Here is a 26,573-nt window from a genome sequence, read left to right on the forward strand (position 1 = left end):
ATTGATAGGATAGCATCTTGCAGTTGATGGAGATTTGTGGGATGCACATCCAGGGCACGAAGCTCCCGTTCCAACCACATCCCAAAGATGCTCTATTGGGTTGAGATCTGGTGACTGTGGGGGCCATTTCAGTACAGTGAACTCATTGTCATGTTCAAGAAACCAATTTGAAATGATTCGAGCTTTGTGACATGGTGCATTATCCTGCTGGAAGTAGCCAACAGAGGATGGGTACATGGTGTTCATAAAGGGATGGACATGGTCAGAAACAATGCTCAGGTAGGCCATGGCATTTAAACGATGCCCAAATAAAGTGTGCCAAGAAAACATCCCCCACACCGTTACACCACCAGCCTGCACACTGGTAACAAGGCATGATGGATCCATGTTCTCATTCTGTTTACGCCAAATTCTGACTCTACCATCTGAATGTCTCAACAGAAATCGAGACTCATCAAGACCAAGCAACATTCTTCCAGTCTTCAACTGTCCAATTTTGGTGAGCTCGTGCAAATGGTAGCCTCTTTTTCCTATTTGTAGTGGAGATGAGTGGTACCCGGTGGGGTCTTCTGCTGTTGTAGCCCATCCGCCTCAAGGTTGTGCGTGTTGTGGCTTCACAGATGCTTTGCTGCATACCTCGGTTGTAACAAGTGGTTATTTCAATCAAAGTTGCTCTTCTATCAGCTTGAATCAGTCGGCCCATTCTCCTCTGACCTCTAGCATCAACAAGGCATTTTCGCCCACAGGACTGCCGCATACTGGATGTTTTTCCCTTTTCACACCATTCTTTGTAAACCCTAGAAATGGTTGTGCGTGAAAATTCCAGTAACTGAGCAGATTGTGAAATACTCAGACCGGCCCGTCTGGCACCAACAATCATGCCACGCTCAAAATTTCTTAAGTCACCTTATTTTCCCATTCTGACATTCAGTTTGGAGTTCAGGAGATTATCTTGACCAGGACCACACCCCTAAATGCATTGAAGCAACTCCATGTAATTGGTTGATTAGATAATTGCATTAATGAGAAATTGAACAGGTGTTCCTAATAATCCTTTAGTTGAGTGTATAAAAAAAAAAACCAAAGTCCTTGTGAAATAGGTATAGAAGGTGTTTCTTCATCTGTTTTATAAGCTGTTGTTATTGGTAGCAGCAAATTGCCTGCAACATTTTCCCAGTAAAACTCCTGTTGACCTCTTCAGAACAGCTTAACTCATGGTTTGAGATCAGTAATAACGACAAGCGGCCCATAGATGGAGATGTAGGATTACTACATATTGAAGGGCAGAGGAACGTGTAGTAATAGTAGCAGCAAAACAAAGCCATGCCTTCATTGCATCCCTTAAAGGTTACTGTAACAGAATGTAATCAGGCTATACTACTACTAATCTGAAAGTCTATCAGGAATCATAAAGTGTGGCCACAATTTGTGCTTCAGTTCACAGGTTTGTTACAAAGGCACATACTGTCTATATTGTCTTACTATTAACATACAACCCTTATGCTATCAATTTCATTCTATACATACAAATAAGTATTCTTGTCTTTCCAATAATATTAAGACAGTAAGGGGAAAATTTCCCTCTGGAATTGTCTGCCAATCCATGTTTGGGTGGCAGACTCAGCTCTATATAATAGTATATAATATAATACTTTTAGGGATTTTATTGTGGAGAAAGATTGAGGAGAGTATTCTTTTGTCTGAAAGAACAGTGGGCCAGATTCAAATCTGTGAATCTAATACTACATGTTCACCAGAGGCAGTGGGTTAGACCACCTTAGGACACAGATAAATATTTAAGACTGACCTAAGAACACAAGTTTATGTTTCATCAGTACTTCCCTAATGCCCTTTCTCAATTTAGTTACCATCCACACAACACCATCCTGAAATACCTTCACATTAATTCTGGATGTTACTGGAGGTTTGTTGTTGTTTTCTTTTGTCTTGTTCTCTGTTAATTTCCTGTTGTTTGTGTTGTTTTCTTTTTATCATATCTGTATTTCTTTATGCACTTTAAATAAATAATGATTTGAGTAGCAGATGATTTGGCTTTTGCAGCCGCAGAAGAGGTTTTGAGATGAACTCTGCATTACAGGCCTACATCTCTGCTGTGTTACAGGGTAATTTGATGTATTGTAGCTCTTATAATTTCTACTGTTGACTGAGGCAGGAAATTATCATTAGGAGAGAGTAGTGTGCGTGTGTGTGTGCGGGTGTAAGTGTGTATGTGTGTGTGTATGCACGCCTGACTGCCTGCCTGCCTGCGCAGCTACAAAGATACAATGTGCCTTTGTGAGTCCTTGGCATGCTGTGAGAAATGTTTAGATATCAGTGAAATGAGAGAATGAGAGAGAGAGGTGGGGCAAAGAGAGAGGGAGGTAGAAAGAGTAGATAGAGAGGGGGACGGAGGGAGGGAGAAGAGGGGCCTTTCAGATTACACTACCGTATACAGCCACCCCTCGTTTTTCCATTTTAATGTTCTTCCCATCCCTCTCTCTTTTCATAATCTAATTCAACAAAATTCAAATGATGCTTCCCTCAAACAGGTGCACCATTCTCTGTCCCCTCCTCTTGTTTTCACTCCTTTCTCAATCTCATTCTCTCTCTCCTCTGTCATTCTCTCCCCCCAGACTTGGTCTGACCTTGACCCACCAATCAGGCCAACAGGGAATATGGACACAGGGCACAGCTGTGTTTACCAGTGTGTTTCTCTTTGTGTAAGTCTATCTCCATCTCTCTACTCTTCAACATTACAAATTCTGTGTTAACAACTTTTTGTTGTTGTTTAAGAAATCTGAATTAAACTGCATTTTCTATTTTTTATTATTTATCTACTACTCTGGGAACATAACAAGCAATGTAGATGCCAAAGGCAACTCGATTTCCTATAGTCAGTACTTTTGACCAGCTTCCATAATGCTCTGGTCAGAAGTACATTAGCTTAATGCTAACAGGTCATTTAGGACATGGAGATGGAAAGTGGTTAGTGGGAGAAAGACAGAAAAAATTGTAGTTGCAAAAGAGAAATTAATGTAAATGTGTGTATCGGGGCAGTGTGTAGAGAAATAAGAGAGTAGAATGATAGTAATTGAGGCTATTGCAACTACAGGTTTCCACTAGTATGTGTTCCCTTCCATGCACATACAAGTAAGAGAAGGCCATTGTGGTGTGTGTCAGGGGGCTAGTGCCCTCTGTTTAAGGTGTGTGTGCGTATGTGCAATATGTTGTGGGAATGGATTGATACACTGGTCTACATAGGCGTCCCTTGACACACACACTCACACATACTTGAACTGTTTACTGGTAACTTCCCTATGAAACCAACCAGCAAACTTTAACAATTGAAACCAAGCATTTTTATTAAATTGTTTTCTTGTTTCCTTTTATTGTTTGACGAAAGTGTGTGCATAGGTTTCAGAATAAGCACGCGCACACACACACACACACACACACACACACACACACACACACACACACACACACACACACACACTTCTGTAGGAGTGAACCTACGAGACACTTACAGCACATAGCTGAAATTCTTTATGGGTTTTGTAGGAGTTTGCATGTATGAAAACGACGATCTTGTAAAAACGATATAAGTTTTTGGTAAATTGGAGTTGAATGTAACTGGGTTAACAGGCAGTTCAAAAGCGTTACTAAACAAAACGTTAATGTCCCCAACGCACTGAACACGCCTCTTGAAAGACCAAATGGAATGACAGCGTCGAAATCCTTTCTGAAAATAAGAGAGCGAGAGAAAAACACTCCCCCGTCTGTTCGTTTTTTCCCTCTCTTCCCCACTCCCTCCTTCCTACTCTCTCACTCTGTCGTGCTCTGCGCTCCCCCTTTTCTATAATCATGAAGGGAGAAAAAGAAGAGAAGAATCCGGCGGGGACGAGTGTGATGAGAAAGTTTGCAGAAAGCTTTTAAAGGGAGATGAAATAGAGAGAGTGCGACAGTAATAGGCGGGTGGAAGGAAGAAATGAAGGAAGGAATGGATCTATCTATCCAGCCAGCCAGCCTTTCAATGCGATATGGACCTATAGCCTATAAACATATCTAGCCTACACCGGCAGACAAGACAACGCAACTCAATTGCCCGACTGTTCTTAGCGTATTACTTTTTGAACTGTTTAGGATAGTAGACTACTGAAACTTCGGCTATTATAAGCCAAGTTATCGTATTTCCTTACTCCTATATAGAGCAACGTCAAAAGCTGCAAGTCACAGCTCATCCCGGAAAAGGACTTAGCCCCAAGGACCAAGGGGCACGGAGGAGGGCAGGTCGCCGAAGTCGGAGTTTAGGCGTTGCCACACAGCGTTGATCCAGAGCCATGGCTGGGGCGAAGCCAGGAGTCCACGCTCTGCAACTCAAACCGGTGTCGGTTCACGACATACTAAAACGCGGCAGCAAGTTCATAAAATGGGATGAGGTTAGTAACCATACAGCAGTGACTTAAAACACGCGGTCAAGGAGAGGGGGGTGTATGTCTTCACCTTAACCCCCATAACGAGTGCTATTTATTAGTAGCCTAACAGTATAGGCCTAATAGATGTCGTTTTGAAATTTCTTGACACCGCACCTTTAGTCAGGTAGATAGGTGAGCAGACAGGCATGCTTTTGTAACCTTCAAAACAACTCCGACGTCAGTGCCTTCAAGACAACTGAAGAGCTTAGTCTAGTTAAAAGCTGACAAAAGCTGTCAGCCTATTCGGAATTCAACGTCTGAAACTCTGGCTACTGTTTATAGTTACGAACTGACGACTCAAGATTTGAACCCAATAAAATCGATTTTTTTTTTTTTAAAGTAGGCCTATTGTACAATTAGCCCCTCGAGGTGACGTCCCAAATATCAACATATTCCCTTAACCTTCGCCTTTTCCTTTAGGCTCTGGTCAAAAGTAGTGCACTATATACAGAATAGTGTTTTTTTGGGACGTTACATAGCAGTAAGATACCAACCTATCTCCTGCAACAGTTTGACCTATCTATGCGCTCCGTTAAATCCTGGTCAAGCAACAGTTTGGCCTAGAGTGTGGCGTTAGGGGGGTGCGTTTTTCCCTCGTGTTTTTTTTTTGACAACGCTACTATTGGCCAATTGGTTGCCTCCGCCACTTTTATCGTTCTTCATTATATTCCATTCTACCAACGTAGACTTTTGTAACCACTTTCCCGCCGTTTTTTGATTGACTAGGAGTCAGTTGGATGAATTTGGATTTCAACATCAGACACTGAATTACATGGACATTGCCTACACATCCAAAACATGTCGACGTGTAACTTAGGTTATTTAAAATCTATATGTAATGTGTATAGTTCTAACTGTAAAAAAAACAAACGCAGTGCTATTTTGCACTCTCGGTTCGACAAATGTTAATCTGGAAACCGTTTTAATGTAATAAATCAATACTTCCCAAACATGTTTTACGGGAAATTCCGACATCTGGGTTGCGTTCATATTGCATGTACGTTTGCAAAATTTTGGAACAGTTTGTACTCAATGACCTGTTTCGGTTGTTGAACATACATTCAGGTACGTTTGCTCGGTTTGGTGGGTGTGTCGGGGTGTGGCTTGAAACTATTAGTTTCTCTTTACCCAGAGTTACATGACAGCCCAGTTGCTCGATCCTCACAACCAAACACTTAGTATTTTTGTTAACTGGTCAATCAGTAAAGCACTGTTTATTTTTAAATGGATCATTCTACCCCACGTTTAGTACTTAACGAAACCCTGTCGATCTCTCCACTGAATTACCTTTCTCTTTACCCATTGTGCGTGTTTGCGTGCGTGCGTGTTACGGAGTGTGAGTGATTTAGTTTCATTGTCAGTATTTTAGTCGAGGGTGCCTGAATCGTTTTACTGTATGCTTTATGGTGTCTGAATCGAAAATATTTTAGAAAACCGACGCAAATAACTTTTAGATCATTACAAGCATTAACTTCACCACATCTGATTTTAGTATTGTCTAAGTGCCTATTACAGTGGTGTGTGTGTGGCTTGAAAAAGCTGTGTATTGCTGATTAATTATTAACCAGACCAGTGTTCTGGGCAAGACTAATGTGTGGTTTCTTCGATCTGCACTCAGCACACTCTGCAATATGAAGGACTCCGACACATTTATATCTAATAGGGGGGTGTGTGTGGAACTTTGCGTGTGTTTGTTAATATTTATTTTCTTTCTTTGAAAGGATACTTTGGCTTCAGCAGCTAATGTTCCTAAGGGTCTTTTATCATAAATCAACTTGATAGCCTTTGCTGTGTTGACACTTTGCACACAGGTTAAATACTTTTCAGTCCACAAATCATACAACATAGCTCGGATATCAGGACACCTAAGGAAATTCATAACACGCTCTGTCATGCAGCATGGCTGTCAGAGTCTTTTGATTTAACAGAGTTCATGTACTGTATGCTCATTTCAGTTAGTTTTAAAATGCTGCCCATATGGCTATACAACAAGTAGGACCTTTTGTATAGCTCAAATGTTTGGAATGTTGTCAGGTAGGGTTGTCACGGGTGTTGCAAAGCCGAGAATCACTGATTGGCGCCCGTTATGGATCTGTGAGTGGAGGAAGCTACATTGATAGCAGTAACATATTAATGTCGGTTTCACTGAAACAGAGTCCCTTTCTAGCTGTTTTACCTTTTTCCTATTCAGGCCTGCAATCTGAAGGCCATGTTTTGTCAGCCTGTGATACACACATACCACAAACACCTATGTTGGCGTGGCTATTTAAATGGGAACACCTAAGTTGACTGTCCTTAACCTCAATAACTTGTCATATCATTTATGACTTATAACTTAACCTAGCTTAACCTTAATTCTAAGCCTAGCCCCGATTGTAACAATATCTCTAAACACTTTCCCCTAAATGTGGCAAGCAAAGACTCCATTAGTCAACTTATTTCTGCATGAATCACAATTTTAGATTTTTCTTTGCCCTATTATATATTTAAGTCAAACACACATGTAAACACACACACACACACACACACACACACACACACACACACACAGTATTTGACTTAGTTAAATGAATAGAGATATTCAAGTTGTCTCCTTAAATATTGTATCAGAAAACCCTTATTCGAAACCATTGTACACGTAAGCCCCAAAATGCCTTGTTAGAAGGGAAACTGTCCCCAACATAAATGTTCCTATTTTAACCAGTTTGGGCAATTGCCTGTCTGCCTTGCCCGTCTGCCTTGCCTCTCTAAATCTCTTTCTCCAAAATGTTCTTCCTTAAGGGAGTTCCCAGGAAGTTGTGATTAAATATGGACATCTTTCTTTCCCTATCCCTCACACTCTATCCAACAGACTCTCTCCCTTCCTCCCCTCTGACGAACAGAACTGATATTATGAGAAAAAAAATTCACATTGCCCAACCCAAATAAGGACATCTGATTTGTGAAAGTGTGAGAGAGTCGAGAACCTATTCCCAAGTAAACACCAGGCTTGGGTACTCTCACACACTCTTTCACAGTCGTGCGCACACGCAGTCACACACACAGTCACACACACAGTCACACACACAGTCACACACTCACTTCGTAGAAAGACATGCCGCAAATATGTCTACAGTTTGTGTTTTTCACTCTGAATGACTTCCTGTCTCTGCTTGTTGTGATCCCGAGAGCCGAAATGTCCCTCCCTCCTTTCTGCCTCATTTTACTAAACTCCATCTATTATGCTTCTGAATTCAATTGTGGTAAATCCCATGTTATATTCAGTTTAAATTATTCTCTGTTAGTCTGTGACTGAAAGAGGGAATCATTTACGATTTCACAGCATCAAAACAACACTGATTTGTGGATTTTGAAGTTAGCATAACATTAGATGTGACGTGAGAAGAGGGGAAGAGTGAGGGGACCGCGTAAGCGGAGCCGGCCAAGAAGAGTGAATGTCTCTTACTGAGTGAAAAGCTAAATGGATTCAACGAATGAGGGAGGGAGGTATAGCGAGCTTCAATGGGATGAGAGAGTTGGGAAGGAGAAAAGATGAGTTTGAGTATGATTCACACCACACGGTGTAACACACCATTACTACTCAGAGGGGTGAGGGGGGAGAGAGAGAGAATGGAGGAAGGGAGGGCAAGAGAGAACCTGCTACTGTTTGTATAAGCAAGTCACAGCATTTTGCGAAACATGTCGTTACACATATTGGAGGGGGAGAGGAACCGACTCGTTCCTCGTCCCAAATCGATGACTGTGCACTTGTTGAGATCTGATAAGAGTTCAGAAATGGTGAAACCTCTACCTTGTGAGTGGGCAAGGTGGGTATATTACCACCTAACCTTACTGATATTCACTCTGATCACCAAGAAGAGTGGATGTCTCTTCCTGACAGAGTGACTGACTGACTGCCTGACTGAAGTAGTGGTTAGTGACATGGAATACCAAATGAGGTCCTGCATTTGTGGCTTGTCACAGTCAAAATAAATTATGCATTCTGATACAACCTACAGTAGCTATGTGATAGTAAGCCTAAAATAAGTGTTTACAGTTATATTACAACTCTTTTTGGTGGATTTTTGAAGAACTCATCTGCGCATGCATTTTCAGGTAATATAGGCTAGATCAAAACCCCTTGGGCAGTAAAAGAGTAGGGTTTTCCATGATTCTCTTGTCTTTTCACGTATCGAAAAAGCCAACATTGATAGTTTTCGTATCAATGTCATTCACAAATAAAAGAAAAACCAACGTTGTTGTGCCATGAAATGAAACTGCGTCGGCAGTGTAAAGTTCATCTTCAGTCTCACTAGGAATTGCGCAATTCTTATGACTGTTCCAAGTAATAAGTTAGCAGATACTAGTATGCTTATTACTGGCAACGTTGGAAACGTTGGTCAGTTTAACACAATGCTTAATGGTGTTTAAATATTCAAACTTAGTCTGATGTTAATGCATGACAGAATGATCTAATGTTGAGAAGCTGTCTGTCTGTTGTGTATGTCTGTCTGGCCTTTTTTCTGTCTCTTTCTGTCTTGCTTTCTCTCTGTATGTCTTTCTGCATTTCTTTTCATCTCTGCCTGCCTGGCCTATCTGTCTGGCTGGCCTGCTGTCTTTGCATGTCTGTATCTTTCTCTATTTCTCTACCCTTTCTCCTTATAGGGGCTGTATTGGCATGGTAAACATTAGTTCATCTATATCTGTATTGCTGTAATGATCTAACAAGGTGTGTTCAGTACCACCTGTGTGTCATTTTTGAAAAGAGGGAGGGAGAGAGGGGGAGAGATACATTTTGGCAACTAGTGACTAGCCTGTTGGAGAAGAGGAGGGAAAATGTTTGGCATCTAATGAGAGAGACAGAGGGATGGTTGTTATATAAACACACAGACGATCACCAGCGAAGTGTTTAAGCGAATTATGAGAGGCTGTAAACATGCACACTCGTTTGAGAGGGAATGAGAGTTGAAGGAGAAAGAGAGGGTGGGGGTGAAAATAGAGTGAGTGAGAGAGGGACCGGGAGAGACAGGGCTTAAAGAGGAAGTATTTAGCGTATAATGAGGACTTCACATGGTTAGGGTGGCTCCTGATCCCAAATCTGCATTTCTAAACATCATATGAACGTGTCACAATCTTAAAGCGTGTAGGATTACTGGTTGAAATGGGAATACACAACATCGGAACTGGTCCATGAATACTTTTTTTTGTTTTTGTTTAAAGATTTTCCTTCACAAAACATTTTGGAATGTGGTGTGCACTTTGTGAACACAAGCTACTTTGACGATTCACAGATCTGAAGCCATCCAATTTACCCCACAGTGCTGCAGGCTAGGAATGGGTATGGTTATTTGAATATTCAAAATTAAGTTATTATTCAAATACTTATGTTGCAATACAACATTGAAATCAATCATCCTGAACATGCTGTTTCTATATACATTATCTAATCAATGAATTTATATATACGATTATATACCTGAGCTGACGTTACATAAGAACCACACCCACTCCTCTGTGTGTTATGTAGCAGTTCTTTCCTGTGCGCAATCCGTGAAGGTTACCTCAGTGCAGAAATTGTACCTGCCTCATCGTAAAGAAAAAGAGAGTTACAACATAACTTGGAGGTTAAGGAACGTATATCCTGGTTAAGGAATGTAGGGTTTGATCCTTGCCTGAGGTAGGGAGAAACTCCCATTGTTGATCCGTAGGCAAGAACCATATCCTTGAAGTGGATTTGAGGTTCAACTGGAAGCCAGTGTAGTGTGTAAAGAAATGTTTTAACTAGGTTTGCGGGTCTCTTCTAAAACCTGTTAAACAACTGTATGAAAAGAGAACTTCAGTTGACCTGGGTTTCGGGTTTTTCCTTGTTCATTGAATGAAGACGAACATGTGTTGCTTTGTAGCCCAGTTGTCTGTAAAGGATAATAGACAATGGACATTGATTGGCCTGGGCAGGGGGTTGACCCTCCCTCTCAGCAGGAATGTTTTAACTGTGTTTATGACTTCTGGTCAGCAAATAACCTGTTGCATTTGTCTGTGAGGGTTGTTTCCTGCATATACAGTTGTACTCATAACTTTACATACCCTGGCAGAAAGTGTGACATTTTGGCATTGATATTGAATATATGATCATGCAATTAAACATTTTAAGGATAGTGATCATATGAAGCCATATATTATCACAGTTGTTTGGCTCCTTATGAAATCATAATTATAACAGAAATCACCCAAATGGCCCTGATCAAAAGTTTACATACCCTTGAATGTTTGGCTTTGTTACAGACACACAAGCTGACACACACAGGTGAACATTAAAGGTGAATTTCGCACACCCATGGCTTTCTAAATTGCAATTAGTGTTTGTGTATAAATGGTCAATGAGTTTGTTAGCTCTCACATGGATATACTGAGCAGGCAAGATACTGAGCCATTGGGAGCAGAAAAGAACTGTCCTGCTTAACTGACCTGTGTAACAAGATAATGGAACTTTATGATGACGTAAAAAGATGTCCAAAGCCTTGCAAATGCCAGTGAGTACTGTTCAATCACTTATGAAGAAGTGGAAAATTCAGGTATCTCGTGATACCAGGCCAAGGTCAGGTAGACCAAGAAAGATTTCAGCCAAAACAGCCAGAAGAAATGTTCGGGATGCAAAGAAAAACCTTCAGGTAACCTCACGAGAAATGTGGTTGTCAGTGAGGTTGTTTCAAGGAACACAATACGACGATACTTAAACAAAAATGAGCTGCATGGTTGAGCTGCCCGAAAGAAGCCTTTACTGCGCCAATGCCACAAAAAAGCCTGGTTACAGAATGCCCTACAACACCTTGACACGCCTCCGCTTGAGGCACACTAATTTGGAGACCAAAATAGAGCTTTATGGTCACAACCATAAGCGCTATGTTTGGGGAGGGGTCAACAAGGCCTGTAGTTTACAGAATACCATCCCCACTGTGAAGCATGGTGGTGGATCACTGATGTTTTGGGGGTGTGTGAGTTCTAAAGGCACAGGGAATCTTGTGAAAATTGATGGCAAGATGAATGCAGCATGTTATCAGAAAATACTGGCAGACGATTTGCATTCTTCTGCACGAAAGCTGTGCATGGACGGTCTTGGACTTTACAGCACAACAATGATCCTAAGCACAAGGCCAAGTTGACCCTCGAGTGGTTACAGCAGAAAAAGGTGAAGGTTCTGGAGTGGCCATCATAGTCTCCTGACTTTAATATCATTGAGCTCTTTGGGGAGATCTCAATCGTGCAGTTCATGCGAGACGAAAAAAAAATTGCATGACCTGGAGGCATTTTGCCAAGACGAATGGGCAGCTAAACCATCTTTCATTTTATGATTGTGCCATTTATTTATGACCTACAGTTGAATGCAATTCCCATAAGAAATAAAAAGAAAATGTGGCCTGCTCACTCATTTTTTCTTTACAAATGGTACATATTACCAATTCTCCAAGGTTATGCAAACTTTTGAGCACAACTGTATGCTGAAATCATGAAAGTGAATTTTTTGCATTCAGACTTCTGTTGTTCATCTTTGGTAATTTCCACAACACTAGCTATCACCAGCTAAATATAGCTGATGTTACCAGATATTACAGATAAGTTTGTACTTTTCCAAGAAAAGGGAGGATGAAGAAGTAAAAAAACGGTTAGGTCTGAGACTAGCTATTTCTATTACAACCATGCACATTAGCACCAATAAAATGTTTGTGCACTGAAGCCTACCTGAGTAGATCTTTGAATGCTTCTCCTAGAACTTCCTTTTTTTTGTTTGCATGCTGGGTGGTTTTAGTTTTATCTTAAACTGCCCCTGTTAGCTAAGACAGTATCTACAGTACAGTGAGATTCAAGCTAGCAAGTGTTACCACAGAAGGGGACATTCTCACAGACACAGCTGTTGCTGTTGGTTCTGTTACCACATTAAACCCCTGCCCTTAAAATGGCTGCTAAAACTGTTCTCTCCTGTCATATTTCTTCTTTAAAGGTAAAGTTTGCTATTTTTGATCCTGGGGCATTTTCTTCAGATTATCTACTGTGGAGACATTATCTTTTGGAATTAATACAGTTTTGAGAGTTTACGATTTAAAAAAAGTTAAGCTTCTTCCGGCTACAAGTGAACGGGTGAACAGATATAGCATGCGGAATTATATGATGCATTGAGTTTTCCAAAATTGGAAGGCCACTGTGTATTGAAATAGGTCTCCATGTACTGAAAAAACTGTGCAAAACTAATCGTAAGCTCCCAAAACTGTATTAATTCCAAAAAATGATGTCTCCATAGTCCAGGATTAGGCTAGATAATCTAAAAATAGCAAACCTTTCCCTTAAATCATGTCTCAGAATTTTGGCAAAATTCATTACACTGTGTCATTTATTGGACACAGCAAACTAAACCAAAAAAATAATTGCATTGTTGTCCAAATAGTGCAATAGATTGTTAAAGAAAGTACCACACTGTCACGGTGTATGGGAAAAAGCCAAAGGCAGATGCAGGAACAAAATTATGTTTATTAGTCAAGGGTTAACAATCGTAGACACACTGCCAAACACAGATGGTTAACATGCTCTTCTACCTAAGCAGAAAAAAAATAAACTGGTACTCGGAAAAGGGGCATAAGGCCAAAATAGATATCCTAGTAGAACAGGTGCACAGGGCTAGACACGGCTAGAAACGAATGAACACTACCAGCTACCAGACAGCGTGACATTGAGACAGTACTAGACAATGAACTGGGAAGCTGAGGGAACATAAATGCACCCACCAATGGGGAATCAGGTGAGAGTGGTAGAACGAGACAGTCTACAAGAGCGCCCCATTGAGAGGGATAGAGAATGATGGCGACTAAAAGGGAGATTATGTGGACCGGCGCAGGGGAGGCGTTGTAGGAGGCGCTGCTCTGGGAGGGACTGTGACACACCATGGATGTATATCAATATTGTTTCATACCTAGATGCTGGGTCCCTCAGGTGTTTTGTTTATCCAGCATTTTTGTTCAGTTGCCCACAGCCCTGTTCTGTGACCTTGCAGTGAGTTACATTTAGCCCTATGCTAAACTAAGCAGGTGGCCTTGAGTATTCCTTGTATCAACTTCTTCATTTAACCTATTAACATAAGAATCATTGATTAAAAAAAAAACTTTTTTTTTTTATGCAGTAGGTCAACTTTGCACAAATTGACCTACTGCAGTAGGTCAAGTGTGTGATTCAAAAAAAAGGATAAAATGTTGCCTCCAAATTCAAGATTAACTTTGTTTTCCTTTACTTGGTCAGTTTCAAGTGTGTTGTGAAAATATTGCATCATCATTGCATTGTCATCTGTGCAGAGCCTGTGATTTGGTGGTAACTCTCACAGCTTAGACACAGACTTTTTTTTAACACTTAAGTCTGTTTCCCAGCTATCTGTATTTACTGTCTTTTCACAACCTTGAAAATGTCCCCCAAAAATCCTAATCTTCTCATTTAAATAATGAAAAAAATACCTTTTTTTTTCCTTCTCTCAGCAAAAAAATTATTTGTATTTCAGGGGAGACTTCAATTCACAGTAACTGTATTCAAAAAATTCACAGTGACTCGCTGTAGCGATGTGTTACTAAATAAAGCAAATACCCGTTCTTTGAGTTTATAATGCCCAAACCTTTATCATGGTTGTATCAAAGAAGTGTTTGGTCATGTCCAAGTCTGTCAACATTTGCATTCGGCTGTTGAGAAATTACCCGTGTGTCACAGACAGTTGAGCTGGTGTGGTTAGCTGCGGCTGAATTTGGCCAGATTACACCTGATTAGAATGTTACATTCTTTGTGGTGCAATGATTTTTGTAACTTCAGTTGGCTGATTCTTAAAATGAACCTTGAACTTCAACGTCTTTATATGTTTTCAAGTATGGACCTTGTGGTTTCATAGTACATTGTTGTTGGGGGATAAACGTGTCTGTGTGTGCATGTTGATGTGCCAAGCCAAGAAAATGCGATTTCCGCATAATTTTAGATGGAAGACGTTGTTTTATTGTAACTTGTGTTGTGATTCTGCTGTTTTTGGCTTTGATTGTAGTTATTCTGCTCTGTAAGATTGTAGATTTCTGTGACAAAATAGCAACACATGAAAATCTGTTGAAATCAGGACATTTAGTTGGTTGTTTTTTATAAACATTATAGTTTAAACTTGGGGTTAAGGTTTATAATTAGGGTTCACTTTTATGGATTTGGTGTAAAATGCCCCCGCAAGTGAGGGCCCAGTGGGTCTTTAATTAATAGGTCAATGATGAACTGTTGGTAGTTCGCAACCCATTTATGAGTTGGTCCCAAAACAATGTACAAGGTACATGCAGTGTTCATGTGTTCCCACGAGACTGTCATAAACACACAAACCATTTTAATTATTGTAATTTAATAGCACAACAGCAGTACCTTCTGTACAGATTATGGAAAATGTTTGTAAAAAGCAAAGAAAAGAGTAGCTCTTAACATAATAATAATAATAATAATAATAATAATAATAATAATAATAATAATAATACCTTTTATTTATAATGCACTTTATATCAATTAAATGACCTCAAAGTGCTACAATGCACTAGCCTAAAAGCATAGAACAGCGACATTAAAAAGATGGGTTTTCAGGCCCTTTTTAAAAGAGTCCACAGTCTGTGGGGCCCTTAGATGAACAGGGAGAGCATTCCACAGAGCTGGTGCAACTGAGCAGAAGGCACGGTCACCCATTGTTCGCAGCCTTGTCCTCAGAGGCTGTAGGAGGTTAGCCTGTCCAGAGCGGAGATGGCGTGTTCAGATAGTTTTTTTTTTTTTTTAAAGTAGCCCTCATGGCCAAAAGTTTGAGACTCCTGCTTTAGGAGGGAAAATTACATTTACCTGTTTTGGCTTGTGTTTAGGTCTGTCTCCATTATTACATAATTGCCTGATCGCGATTGTTTGAGCCAGAACAGAATAATTTTATAGACAACGATCTTTTAACAATCTTTTTGCACAATATTTTTATTCCAAAATCATATGTTTCCAATCTGAATAAGTTTTTTTTAGGCCAATGTTTGAAACGTCTCAACAATAACTATGTAATATCTGTTTCCATTGGATGTCTAGCGCATGGGTGCAGAAGAGCGTTTAACAGCTCTGCGGAATGGTATAGGCGGAGATCATTTACAGAAACTCGTTTTCTTAATTTGAGTATGTTTAAACCTAGTTTCTAATTGTTTTGCTATGAACAGTAATGTAATTTTACAACACTTATTTAATAGAAAAACACGTTTCAGTTGCTTGCCTGTTGCAACTCTGATCAAAAAAGCGTGTCAAATATTTTTACAAATATTAGTAAAAAGTATTCAACATAGCAGCAACTTTTTTTAATAGGCAAGTATCCAGACCTCCAAGGAGGCCAGACTTGATTGGAGGTGTGTCCTCACGAGACAAGGGTTGGCATATCCTTGGAGGGTCGCACTGACCTCCACATGCTAGCCAACGGTTGTGATGGTAATTCCATGTATCGACACTCGGAGTAAGGGACACAGAGACAAAGTTCTCTTCGTACATTATTTTATTAATTATTATGCACAGAGACTATTATGAGAGACGCGTCAACCGCTTACACACACATAATCGTCTGAGGAGTCTCTAACGCCATATAGCTCATTCAGCCGTATATATCATATAGGAAAAAGGGGTGTGGTAAGATGCTGCCATCTGTCTCATGTCAATCAAACACATTCCCTTTTGTTCTATCACACAAGTCAAATGCTATCTTCCCCCACCTTATCCTTTCTGCCATAAATTACCTCTTCAATTCTAAGAGTTCTTACAGTATCTGGACAGACAATAGATGCCCCCTATGCAAATACCAGATCCCCCACATTCCTTTACGTTTCTAAACAATGGGACTCAAGTCCTTTAATCAGTAAGAATGCATCAGGCTTCAGAAACTTCCCCAACACAGGACCGGTATGAAATCCTCAGACTCATCGTTAGACCTTACACTGGTGCAGTGGGCCTTGGGCAGGACAATGCCCAGCCTCATGTGGCCAAGTTGTGTAGGCAGTTCCTGGATGATGAAGGCATTGATGCCATTGACTGACCCTCACATTCCCCAGACCTGAGTCCAATTGAGAACCTCTGGGATGTAACAGTTGTGCTCAAACGTTTGCATACCCATGGAGAATTGGTAATATATGTACCATTTGTAAAGAAACATGAGTGAGAAGGCAAAATACATATTTGATTTATTTTGGGATTCACATTGAACTGTAGGTAATAACCTTAAAATAATGGCACAATCTTAAAACAAAATGACAACAATGAAATAATTTTACTGACCCCTGTTCAAAAGTCTGCATACCCTTAGTTCTTAATAACAGTTTTTTGCCCCCCTTTGGCATCAATGACAGCGTGCAGTCTTTTGTAATAGTTGTCTGTGAGGCCCTGAATTCTTGCAGGTGGTATAGCTGCCCATTTGTCTTGGCAAAATGCCTCCAGGTCATGCAAAGTCTTTGGTCATCTTGCATGAACCGCACATTTGAGATCTCCCCACAGTGGCTCAATTATATTAAGGTCAGGAGACATATAGGCTTTGTTGACCCCTCTATTTAGCTCTATTTTGGTCTCGTCACTCCAAATGAGTGTGCCAGAGACTGTGAGTCATCAAGGTGTTGTCGGGCATATTGTAAGCAGGCTTTTCTGTGGCATTGGCACATTAAAGGCTTCTTTCGGGCAACTCGCCGATGCAAGTGATTGAACAGTACTGACTGGCCTTTGGAAGACCCCTTTTATATCTTTTTATATCCTTTTCCATCTTTATAAAGTCCCATTACTACTTTGATTTTCGGTGTGAGTTTGAATCCAGCCCTCAATTGGTTGGTGTTTTTGGTTTCCATTGACTGTTGTTACGTCATTTTGTTCCCAACGAAATATACAATGTACAGTAACAATCTTTAATATATTTTGTTCATCGAGTCTTAAAGCATGATTTAAGTGTTCTCTTAATTTTATTTGAGCAGTCGGTTAAACTGTGGTTAAACTGAAAATGTATTTCAGTTTGAAATTTTACAGAGGCCTTCTTGGGCCAGAGGCGGCTGCCTATTTTGCCTGATGGTAGGGACTGCCACTGGATTGTAATAAATGTTGTCCCATAGCATATTAAAAATGTTAAAACGGTTTGCTACGTATGGAAGGCTACTTCAAATAACTAGGCTATTGTATTTGCAGCAGAGCGAGAGGTAAAACATTAACATCATCAATGTGCAATGTTATTGTCATTGCTTTGCGGTTGTATTGTGTGAACAGTAATCATTAACAACATTGATTTAGTGGTAGTTCCAAACACTACTGCACCGCTCTGGGTGCATTTTGGTTTTAAGCAAAATTGAAAGAGGTGAGCACAATAATTTGGAGGCAAATTGCCACTGCAAATCTGAAGAATCCTTACTGGATCCACCCTGTGTATTTTTACAATATTATTAGGCTTACACTACTGTATAATTGTGGCAATAGTGGCACTATAACTTAGAATATAGACAATTCAATTGTTAATCGCAATTATTTGTGCAATAATTAATTGTCAACTAAAATTTCATAATTGTGACAGCCCTACTTGTGTCTGTTATGGTTATGTTGTTGTCAGCTTGTGTTGTTTCTGGTCTAAGGTACACACAAATCAGGATAGCCCTGCATGTATTGTCTAGAGTTGCTTGCTTGCAGCCTTGCCAGGAATTTGCAGCATTAGTTGAAGTCAAGAACGTATTATGAAGAAAGCCTGTAATTTAAAGAATTGTTGTGGCAATTAAGATATGTTCATCCAATCTATGCAATACATTCATGCACAAAGAACAAATGGAGCTGTTATTTTACTCTTAGTAAAACATTGTAGTTATTTTCAGTTAGGTAATCAAATTGTTTTTATTTTCATATGATCATTGGAAACTAAGTCAATGTTTTTGATGCCAGTGAAATGTCATATTATTTAGAAAATGTAACAGCTGACAGGAAAAACTCTTTATATTTTTTTATATATCATAAACGGAAAGAAAAACATTATCATCTGGACCTCTAAACCTGTTCAATAACATTTTTTTATCATGGATATACAGCTCTGGAAAAAAAATGGACCACTGCACCTTTTCTTTGCTTTCCAAAAAAGTTGAAAAGGAAAGTTTTGGGTGAGGAACAGAAGCATTCAATTTGCAGTGGACTCGAAATTTTAACCCTTCTGTTCCTCACTCTAAACCTTCTTTTTCAACTTTTTTGGAAAGGAAAGAAAAAGGTGCAGTGGTCTCTTAAATTTGTCCCGAGCTGTATTTTAGACTTGGGGCACCAGGAGGGTACAGTTAATGATGAGGTAGTACAGAAAACCAGCAGGCTCTGGACCTCGTGTGGTATTAGTTGAATACCCCTGTATCTAGTAGGACATCCCAAAAAAAAAATCATAGGTCAACTCCTACCAAATTAGGGGGTTCCTATAGTTGTTCAATTGGGTTGAGATCTGGTGACTGTGAAGGCCATATGATATGATTCACAAGATTTTCTTACTCAACGAACCATTCAGTGACCCATTGTGCCCTGTGGGTGGGGGCATTGTCATCTTCGGAGAGACCACTCCCACCAATTTCTTTCCCCAACATTTCTGTAGACCAGTGCCTATGATATTTCACCAATGAACCATGGAATGTGCATTTTTTTTCACTTTTTTTTCCTTGCATGAGCATCACGGTCATCAAATGTGCGCTTTCAACCACAATGTCCAAACCTATTTACTGATGTCTTTCCCATAAATCTAAATGCAGATGTAACTTTCATCACTGTTCCGATTAAAACATTAGACAGCTGAGCAGTCCATTTGACAGAAGCTCCAGTTATCCGTGCCCTAATAAGGAACTTTCATTTTGCCATCTTGATCCAAAGTTGAGAACAACTGGGCCTGCTCAACATTTATATACATGCCACAGGTAGGACATTAATTGCTTTATTGTCTGCATCATATTGTCTGCAACATTTCAAATGCGTCTGCATTTTCTCTCCACTCTTTTATGCCGATACCTGTCTAAATAACCTAACTCTAATACAAAATTTTGATGAGATTTTATGATATCCTAAATTAATCAAACAGGCTTGAGCCAAAGTGCAAGCGCATTTAAGCTGGACTGGAGTGTTCTTAAATGGTTTAGAACTAAAAGCAGTTTAAATTGTGTTAGAATATAAAGCAGCTTATATTGCGTTAGAGCAGTATTGCCTCTCAGGGTCCTTTTTGCAGTACTCTTTTTGTACTACTGGACTCTCACACTACTTTGCAAAGTCTGGTAAGGATGTTTTCAGTTACATGTACATGTCTACCTGGGGAACCTCATTGCTCCTATCCCTGCATTGCAGTTGCACATACTACCCTGCACCTTCAATTTGCCTTCATTGCACATTTAGAATTGCCATTTGCACTTGCATTTGCCTTCATTGCACATCTATACATACTTCTTGTAACATACACCGATCAGCCATAACATTATGACAACCTGCCTAATATTGTGTAGGTCCCCCTTTTGCTGCCAAAACAGCCCTGACCCATCGAGGCATGGACTACACTAGACCTCTGAAGGTGTGCTGGAGTATCTGGCAACAAGATGTTAGCAGCAGAACCTTTTAAGTCCTGTAAGTTGCGAGGTGGGGCCTCCGTGGATCAGACTTGTTTGTCCAGCAAATTCACAGATGCTCGATTGGATTGAGATCTGTGGAATTTGGAGGCCAAGTCGACACCTTGAGCTCATTGTGGTGTTCCTTAAACCATTCCTGAATAATTTTTGCTTTGTGGCAAGGCGTGTTTCCTGCTGAAAGTGGCCAATGCCATCAGGGAATACCGTTGCTATGAAAGGGTTCCCATGGTCTGCAACAATGCTTAGGTAGGTGGTACATGTCAAAGTAACATCCAAATTAATGGCAGGACCAAATATTTCCCCTAAGCATCATACTTCCTACGCCGGCTTGTCTTCTTCCCATAATGCAACCTCATCTGTTGGATCAGACCACATGGGCCAGCCTTTGCTCCCCATGTGCATCAATGAGCCTTGGACCAGTTGGTCAGCTGGTTCACCACTTTTCTTTCCTTGGACCACTTTTGATAGGTACTAACCACTGCACCCCACAAGGGCTGCTGTTTTGGAGATGGTCTGACCCATGGTTTTGCTTCATCACTCTTCCATCTTTTGATATGGGAAACAACTTGCTGTTGAAATGTTGATTGCTTCTTAGCCTACTTCAAAAACAATTGCTAGCCTAAAGATTTTGTTTTAAAATGTACCAAGCAAATATAAAGAAGGCGAAGAAAGATTTTTAGAGGTTGAAATTTATAATTGTGCCCTTGGAGAGTGCTCAGTTTATGATTTGGAATGTCGACCATTTAGCTTTGCTCACATAGCCTCACATTTCCTTACTGTTCTTTTTGTAAACCTATGGTTTTGATTCTATTTCTGATATATCTTTTTAGATTAATGAACACCTTTAGTCATCATGTTGACCAGCACCAATATATTACTCTGAAGGCAAACACAATGCCTTGAAATATGATTTGATATAGACTGCTCTCTTGTCTAAAAGCAATGTGACAAAACACAACTAACCCAAACACCTGCTAAGCCAATTTTCCAATTACTTTTGGTGCCTTGAAATGGGGTGACTATCTATGAAAATTTTATTTTGTAAATATTAATACATATATCTACACCAATACCCTCAAACAAAAGCTAAGAATCTAAAATGAATCCTCTTTTTACTCTATCCTCATAGTGACTGTTTGGTAATAGTTTGAAATCCAAACTTCTTGAATATACAGCCATAAGAAGAAATAAAATGCTTAGCTGTCCCAATATTTACAGAGGGCACTGTAGATGAACAGTTACATTTCTATTTTAGTAGAAATGTGTTGGTTATTGCAGGCATTCATTGTGGCTTACTGAAAATAATGAGAAAGGAGAACAAAAGAGAAATTGAATAAAGAAATAAGAAGAGGATGGGAGGAAAAAGCACATCAAAGGCGGTCATTCAAAAAGAAACTGAGACTGGAGCAGGGGATTGAAAGAAGAGAGTGGCAGAAGGACACCTATCTCCCTTTCTTTAATGTCGTTTTTCAACAATGGGCTATTCTTTAAATCTCCAACAAAGTCAGAGACAAAGGTCTATGGCTAGTTTTGCATTTGAATCTTATCATTAAATCCCCAGTGCTTTTATCCCCAGTGTGACATTTATAAATAATGGCTGTCTAATAAATCACTGTGTGTGCTTAAATAAACACATGCATATAAACTGTATATTATTTTATCAATTTGGTGCAGGTTGAACCATTTCCTTAATGGTGGAACTGACATGTCATTTTGCAAGTACAAAGAATCCGCTGCAAAGAACAATGTTTTCCCCCATCTGCCATAATTGCATGCAGTAGAATACAGTATAATTTACGGCAGCAATAACAACAACAAAAACATTATTTCTACCTGTTCTTTTGTGAACCCAACAAGAACTATATTCTCTTTTAAAAATGTATGTTAAAATAAATATAAAATGTTTCTTTTGTCATCTACATCTGTGTCTACATTCAACTCTACAGTAAATGTCATTGTTTGTATGTCTGTCGTTTTGTTACTGGAATATTAAAAAAGTTACTACTGAATGATATATTGTTAAAAGAAGATCTTTGCCAACCTAATTTCTCCTTTTACTCTGGCAGCCTGCCATGGAACCTAAAATTAAGGTATGGTGGTTCTATCAAATAAAAAAATACAAATAAGCTCTCTGCATCGTCCAATGCGGTGTACTGTAAGGTGAAGTTGTTCCTAAATGCTGATCATGGTTCAGCTTTTTCCCCTCTAAATGGCCTGCAAAGACTGCATGATTGTAGCCAACTTATGTCACTGTTGAGGACAAACTCTTTGGTGGAAAACTTGACGGATGACATCTTGGCTAAAAGACGATCCCTGTGTCTGACCAGTTGAAACCATACAGGCAATGATGTCATTAAGCTTTTTGAATTTTGTGTCTTAAAAGGATATTGATAATGATTAGGTGCATTTCCCCATATCTCATGCTCCCTGAAAAACCCATGGAGTCAAATCCAGGGGTTCATCATTATTGATGGCAATCTAGTAATTGCTAGGTGACATAAAACATCTGCTGACTTAGCCTTGCATGGCAAATTGATGTCACAACAGACCTCAAGCATATCTGGCCAGGTTGATATCAAGATGTCAATTTTGTCTGTAAGCACAGTGTAATACAATAATCATAGGCTGAATTCCACATTGAATTTAGGACGGCCTTAACTGTTAAGGTTGGGAAACAAAGCTGATCCTAGTTTCGTATCAAAGTGCGTAAAGAACATTTATCACTGTTACCATTAGACTAGAGAAGATTCTGTCAAACATGTTCAAGATTTATTTTCTTTTTCCTTCTCATAGCCAGCATTGGAACTAAGACCAAAGGTATGAGGCATGTGTACGATTCCTCTTGAACACCTGCATTAGCTCCCTAGCAAATGCCTGAGCAAAATGATTTTGTCATACACGTTCTTGCAGGAGACCTGTGTTCAATCCTCGGTTTGGCATATTTTTGTCTTGTGCGCTGTCTATGTTGCTGTATTAATATTCTTATGTGTGTGTTTTGTAGGAGCCCAACAGTGGCCATCCCACCCTGATTACGTTGAGGGTAGACCCAGATGGATTCTTCCTTTATTGGACGGGTGGAGCCAACATGGTAAGTCTGTTCCTTTCTTTTTCTTTACTCAATAGAATCTATCCTATCTATCCATCCATCTTGCTACTACTTTCAGCTAATGATGTTTGAAGCTTGAAAATGTAACATGTTAACCTTTAAGTGGAAGTGAAGTCCTCTTAATCACTGTCTCTGTCTCTCAGACACACACACACACGCTGTCCATTCCTGATTCTGTTGTTGTCCTGCTTTCCTTGCTTCATTAGTACAGGCAGCTGGCTGTGCGCTCCAACTGGTCTCCTATTTCCTAGTCCACTATTATTCACCAGCTCCCTGTATGTAAAGTAGTGCAATATAAAAGCATTAGCGCACTGCTTGGGATTCAGCCTCATCCAGTTGGTCATGTGAAGGCGGGCCTCATGGATCGAATCAAATTTCAGGCCACAAATTAAATAAACTCTTTCTTCGTTCACCCCTCTCTCTATCAATCTTCTCCTTGCCCCCCTTTTTCTTCAGGTCTGCCCACCTCTTTTTCTCTCTTTCCATTTCTCCCAGTTTTCACATGTTCCTTTTTGCTTTCTTTCAAGCTCTTTTGGTTGTCTATCTTGCTGTCTCAATCTTTCTCTACCTTTGTCTCTCTCTCATTTCTTTCTGTTGCATATTTACTTGAATGGTATGTATGGAATGGCCTGTTAAATACTCAGAAGTTAAGAGTGTGTGTGTTTGTGTGTGCGTGTGTGCAGACATGAGTTCCAATTGCATTTGGTGTGTGTGTTCTCTAGTAGGACATTAGAGTAGGCCAACCCAAGCCCCAGGGCTGTCGTTGACACTGTTCAGTGATGGTGGTAGAATGCCCCAGGGAAGGGTAAATGAAATCTGCTTCCTAAATAGCGCCTGTTCCTCAGTTAGTACACTCCTTTTGACCAGGGCCATAGGTAAATGAAGTTTTTGTGTCCCAAATGGTGCCCTATTCTCCTGTACAGTACATGCCTTTTGAAATTAGTGAACTTAACACAAAAGTGTTCCATTTGGGATAAAGTGTAATCAGACTTTAAGATGGACTGCTATGAGTGGAATATGCTATTATTAAAATAAATTATTTCTACTATTATATCTAGATGACATGGCTATAATTGTTGCGCCCATTAATAGTTGAGTGTTTTACAGACATCTAGTTTTGTGTAGAGAAAGGTCAAAAGACCCCCCACTGTTATCATTGAAACCTCCTCCACCCTCTATTATTCTTTTAATTTGTCCCTCTTTTCTTCTCTTCCTTTCTTTTTGTAGAGGTAAAGGTTGAGTTAGGTGTGTTTATGTAAGAGGAAATGTCAGGACCCACATTCTTCTTTTGGAATTGTTGTTCTCCTCCCTCTACTGTCTCATTGCATTATCCCTCTAGCAATCTTTTGTTTTGAAATAGCTTTGTTGGCATGAGAAGTACAGTGCAAACGTGGAAAGCAGTAACAAGTCAATGAGGATGTAGTTTCATTGTTAGTGGTGAATTAGTCTCTCCTTTTCTTTTTCTAATAAATAGTAGGGGTAAGAACAATTAGTTGAACTGCCGACATTTCGACAAGGATGGCATTTAATCTCATTTTTGAAAGTTACAAAACATTTTTTTACTACCGATTGGCTCACTTGGCGGCTGTAATGACGTGTTATTTCTTTTTGACTGAACAAATCTGGCTAACGGCCAAGTACAGGAAATTATCACAGCTAGCGAAAACATAACTGTGCATCCCAAAAACATCTGTACCGGTTAAAAGGGTTTCCTTAGCTGCAGTCCAGATAGTCAACTGACTATGTGAGCCTACTCATCTACTCCTGGAGCATGTGGACATGCACATTTTTCTAAACAATAAATGATAATAATAATATGGACATTGCCTAATGACGCATCGGTAGGTTTGTTTGATTTAATTTAATGCAGACTGTAATGTAACTCAGTCAATACAGCTCTGGAAAAAATTTAAAGGCCACTGCAAAATTATCAGTTTCTCTGGTTTTACTATTCATAGGTACAGTGGGGAGAACAAGTATTTGATACACTGCCGATTTTGCAGGTTTTCTCACTAACAAAGCATGTAGAGGTCTGTCATTTTTATCATAGGTACAATTCAACTGTGAGAGATCTAAAACAAAATTGAGATAATCACATTGTATGATTTTTAAATAAATAATTTGCATTTTATTGCATGACATAAGTATTTGATCACCTACCAACCAGTATGAATACCTGCTCTCACAGAACTGTTATTTCTTCTTTAAGAAGCCCTCCTGTTCTCCTTTCATTACCTGTATTAACTGCACCTGTTTGAACTCGTTATCTGTATAAAAGACACCTGTCCACACACTCAATTTAACAGACTCCAACCTCTCCACAATGGCAAAGACCAGAGAGCTGTGTAAGGGATAGGGATCAGGGATAGAACTGTAGACCTGCACAAGGCTGGGATGGGCTACAGGACAATAGGCAAGCAGCTTGGTGAGATGGCAGCAACTGTTGGCTCTGTTATTAGAAAGTGGAAGAAGTTCAAGATGACGGTCAATCTCCCTCGGTCTGGGACTCCATGCATGATCTCACCTTGTGGGGCGTCAATGATCATGAGGAAAGTGAGGGATCAGCCCAGAACTACACGGCAGGACCTGGTCAATGACCTGAATAGAGCTGGGACCACAGTCTCAAAGAAAACCATTAGTAACACACTACGCCATCATGGATTAAAATCCTGCAGCGCACGCAAGATCCCCCTGCTCAAGCCAGCGCATGTCCAGGCCCGTCTGAAGTTTGCCAATGACCATCTGGATGATCCAGAGGAGGAATGGGAGAAGGTCATGTGGTCTGATGAGACAAAAATAGAGCTTTTTGGTCTAAACTCCACTCGCTGTGTTTGGAGGAAGAAGAAGGATGAGTACAACCCCAAGAACACCATCCCAACCGTGAAGCATGGAGATGGAAACATTATTCATTGGGGATGCTTTTCTCCAAAGGGGACAGGACGACTGCACCGTATTGAGGGGAGGATGGATGGGGCCATGTATCGCGAGATCTTGGCCAACAACCTCCTTCCCTCAGTAAGAGCATTGAAGATGGGTCGTGGCTGGGTCTTCCAGCATGACAACGACCCGAAACACACAGCCAGGGCAACTAAGGACTGGCTTCGTAAGAAGCATCTCAAGGTCCTGGAGTGGCCTAGCTAGTCTCCAGACCTGAACCCAATAGAAAATCTTTGGAGGGAGCTGAAAGTCCGTATTGCCCAGCGACAGCCCTGAAACCTGAAGGATCTGGAGAAGGTCTGTATGGAGGAGTGGGCCAAAATCCCTGCTGCAGTCAAGAACTACAGCAAACAAAGGTTTCTGTACCAAATATTAAGTTCTGCTTTTCTGATGTATCAAATACTTATGTCATGCAATTAAATAAATTGT

At 40.1% G+C, this 26,573-nt stretch overlaps 1 protein-coding gene across 2 annotated transcripts in view; it reads left to right on the top strand.

The window, feature by feature from the left end:
• Positions 1-3,780: 3,780 nt before the first annotated feature.
• The window catches only part of plcb3 (phospholipase C, beta 3 (phosphatidylinositol-specific)), a 73,919-nt gene continuing 51,126 nt past the window's right edge, over positions 3,781-26,573 (top strand). For both annotated transcript variants that reach the window (XM_010865891.3, XM_010865892.5), the window contains exons 1-2: positions 3,781-4,439; positions 23,103-23,189. In XM_010865891.3, coding sequence (XP_010864193.1) covers positions 4,341-4,439; positions 23,103-23,189 — 186 coding nt within the window. In that variant the 5' untranslated portion in view covers positions 3,781-4,340. The remainder of the gene's footprint in view (positions 4,440-23,102; positions 23,190-26,573) is intronic.

Source organism: Esox lucius, chromosome 24, assembly GCF_011004845.1.
Source record: "Esox lucius isolate fEsoLuc1 chromosome 24, fEsoLuc1.pri, whole genome shotgun sequence".
Classification (NCBI taxonomy): domain Eukaryota; kingdom Metazoa; phylum Chordata; class Actinopteri; order Esociformes; family Esocidae; genus Esox; species Esox lucius.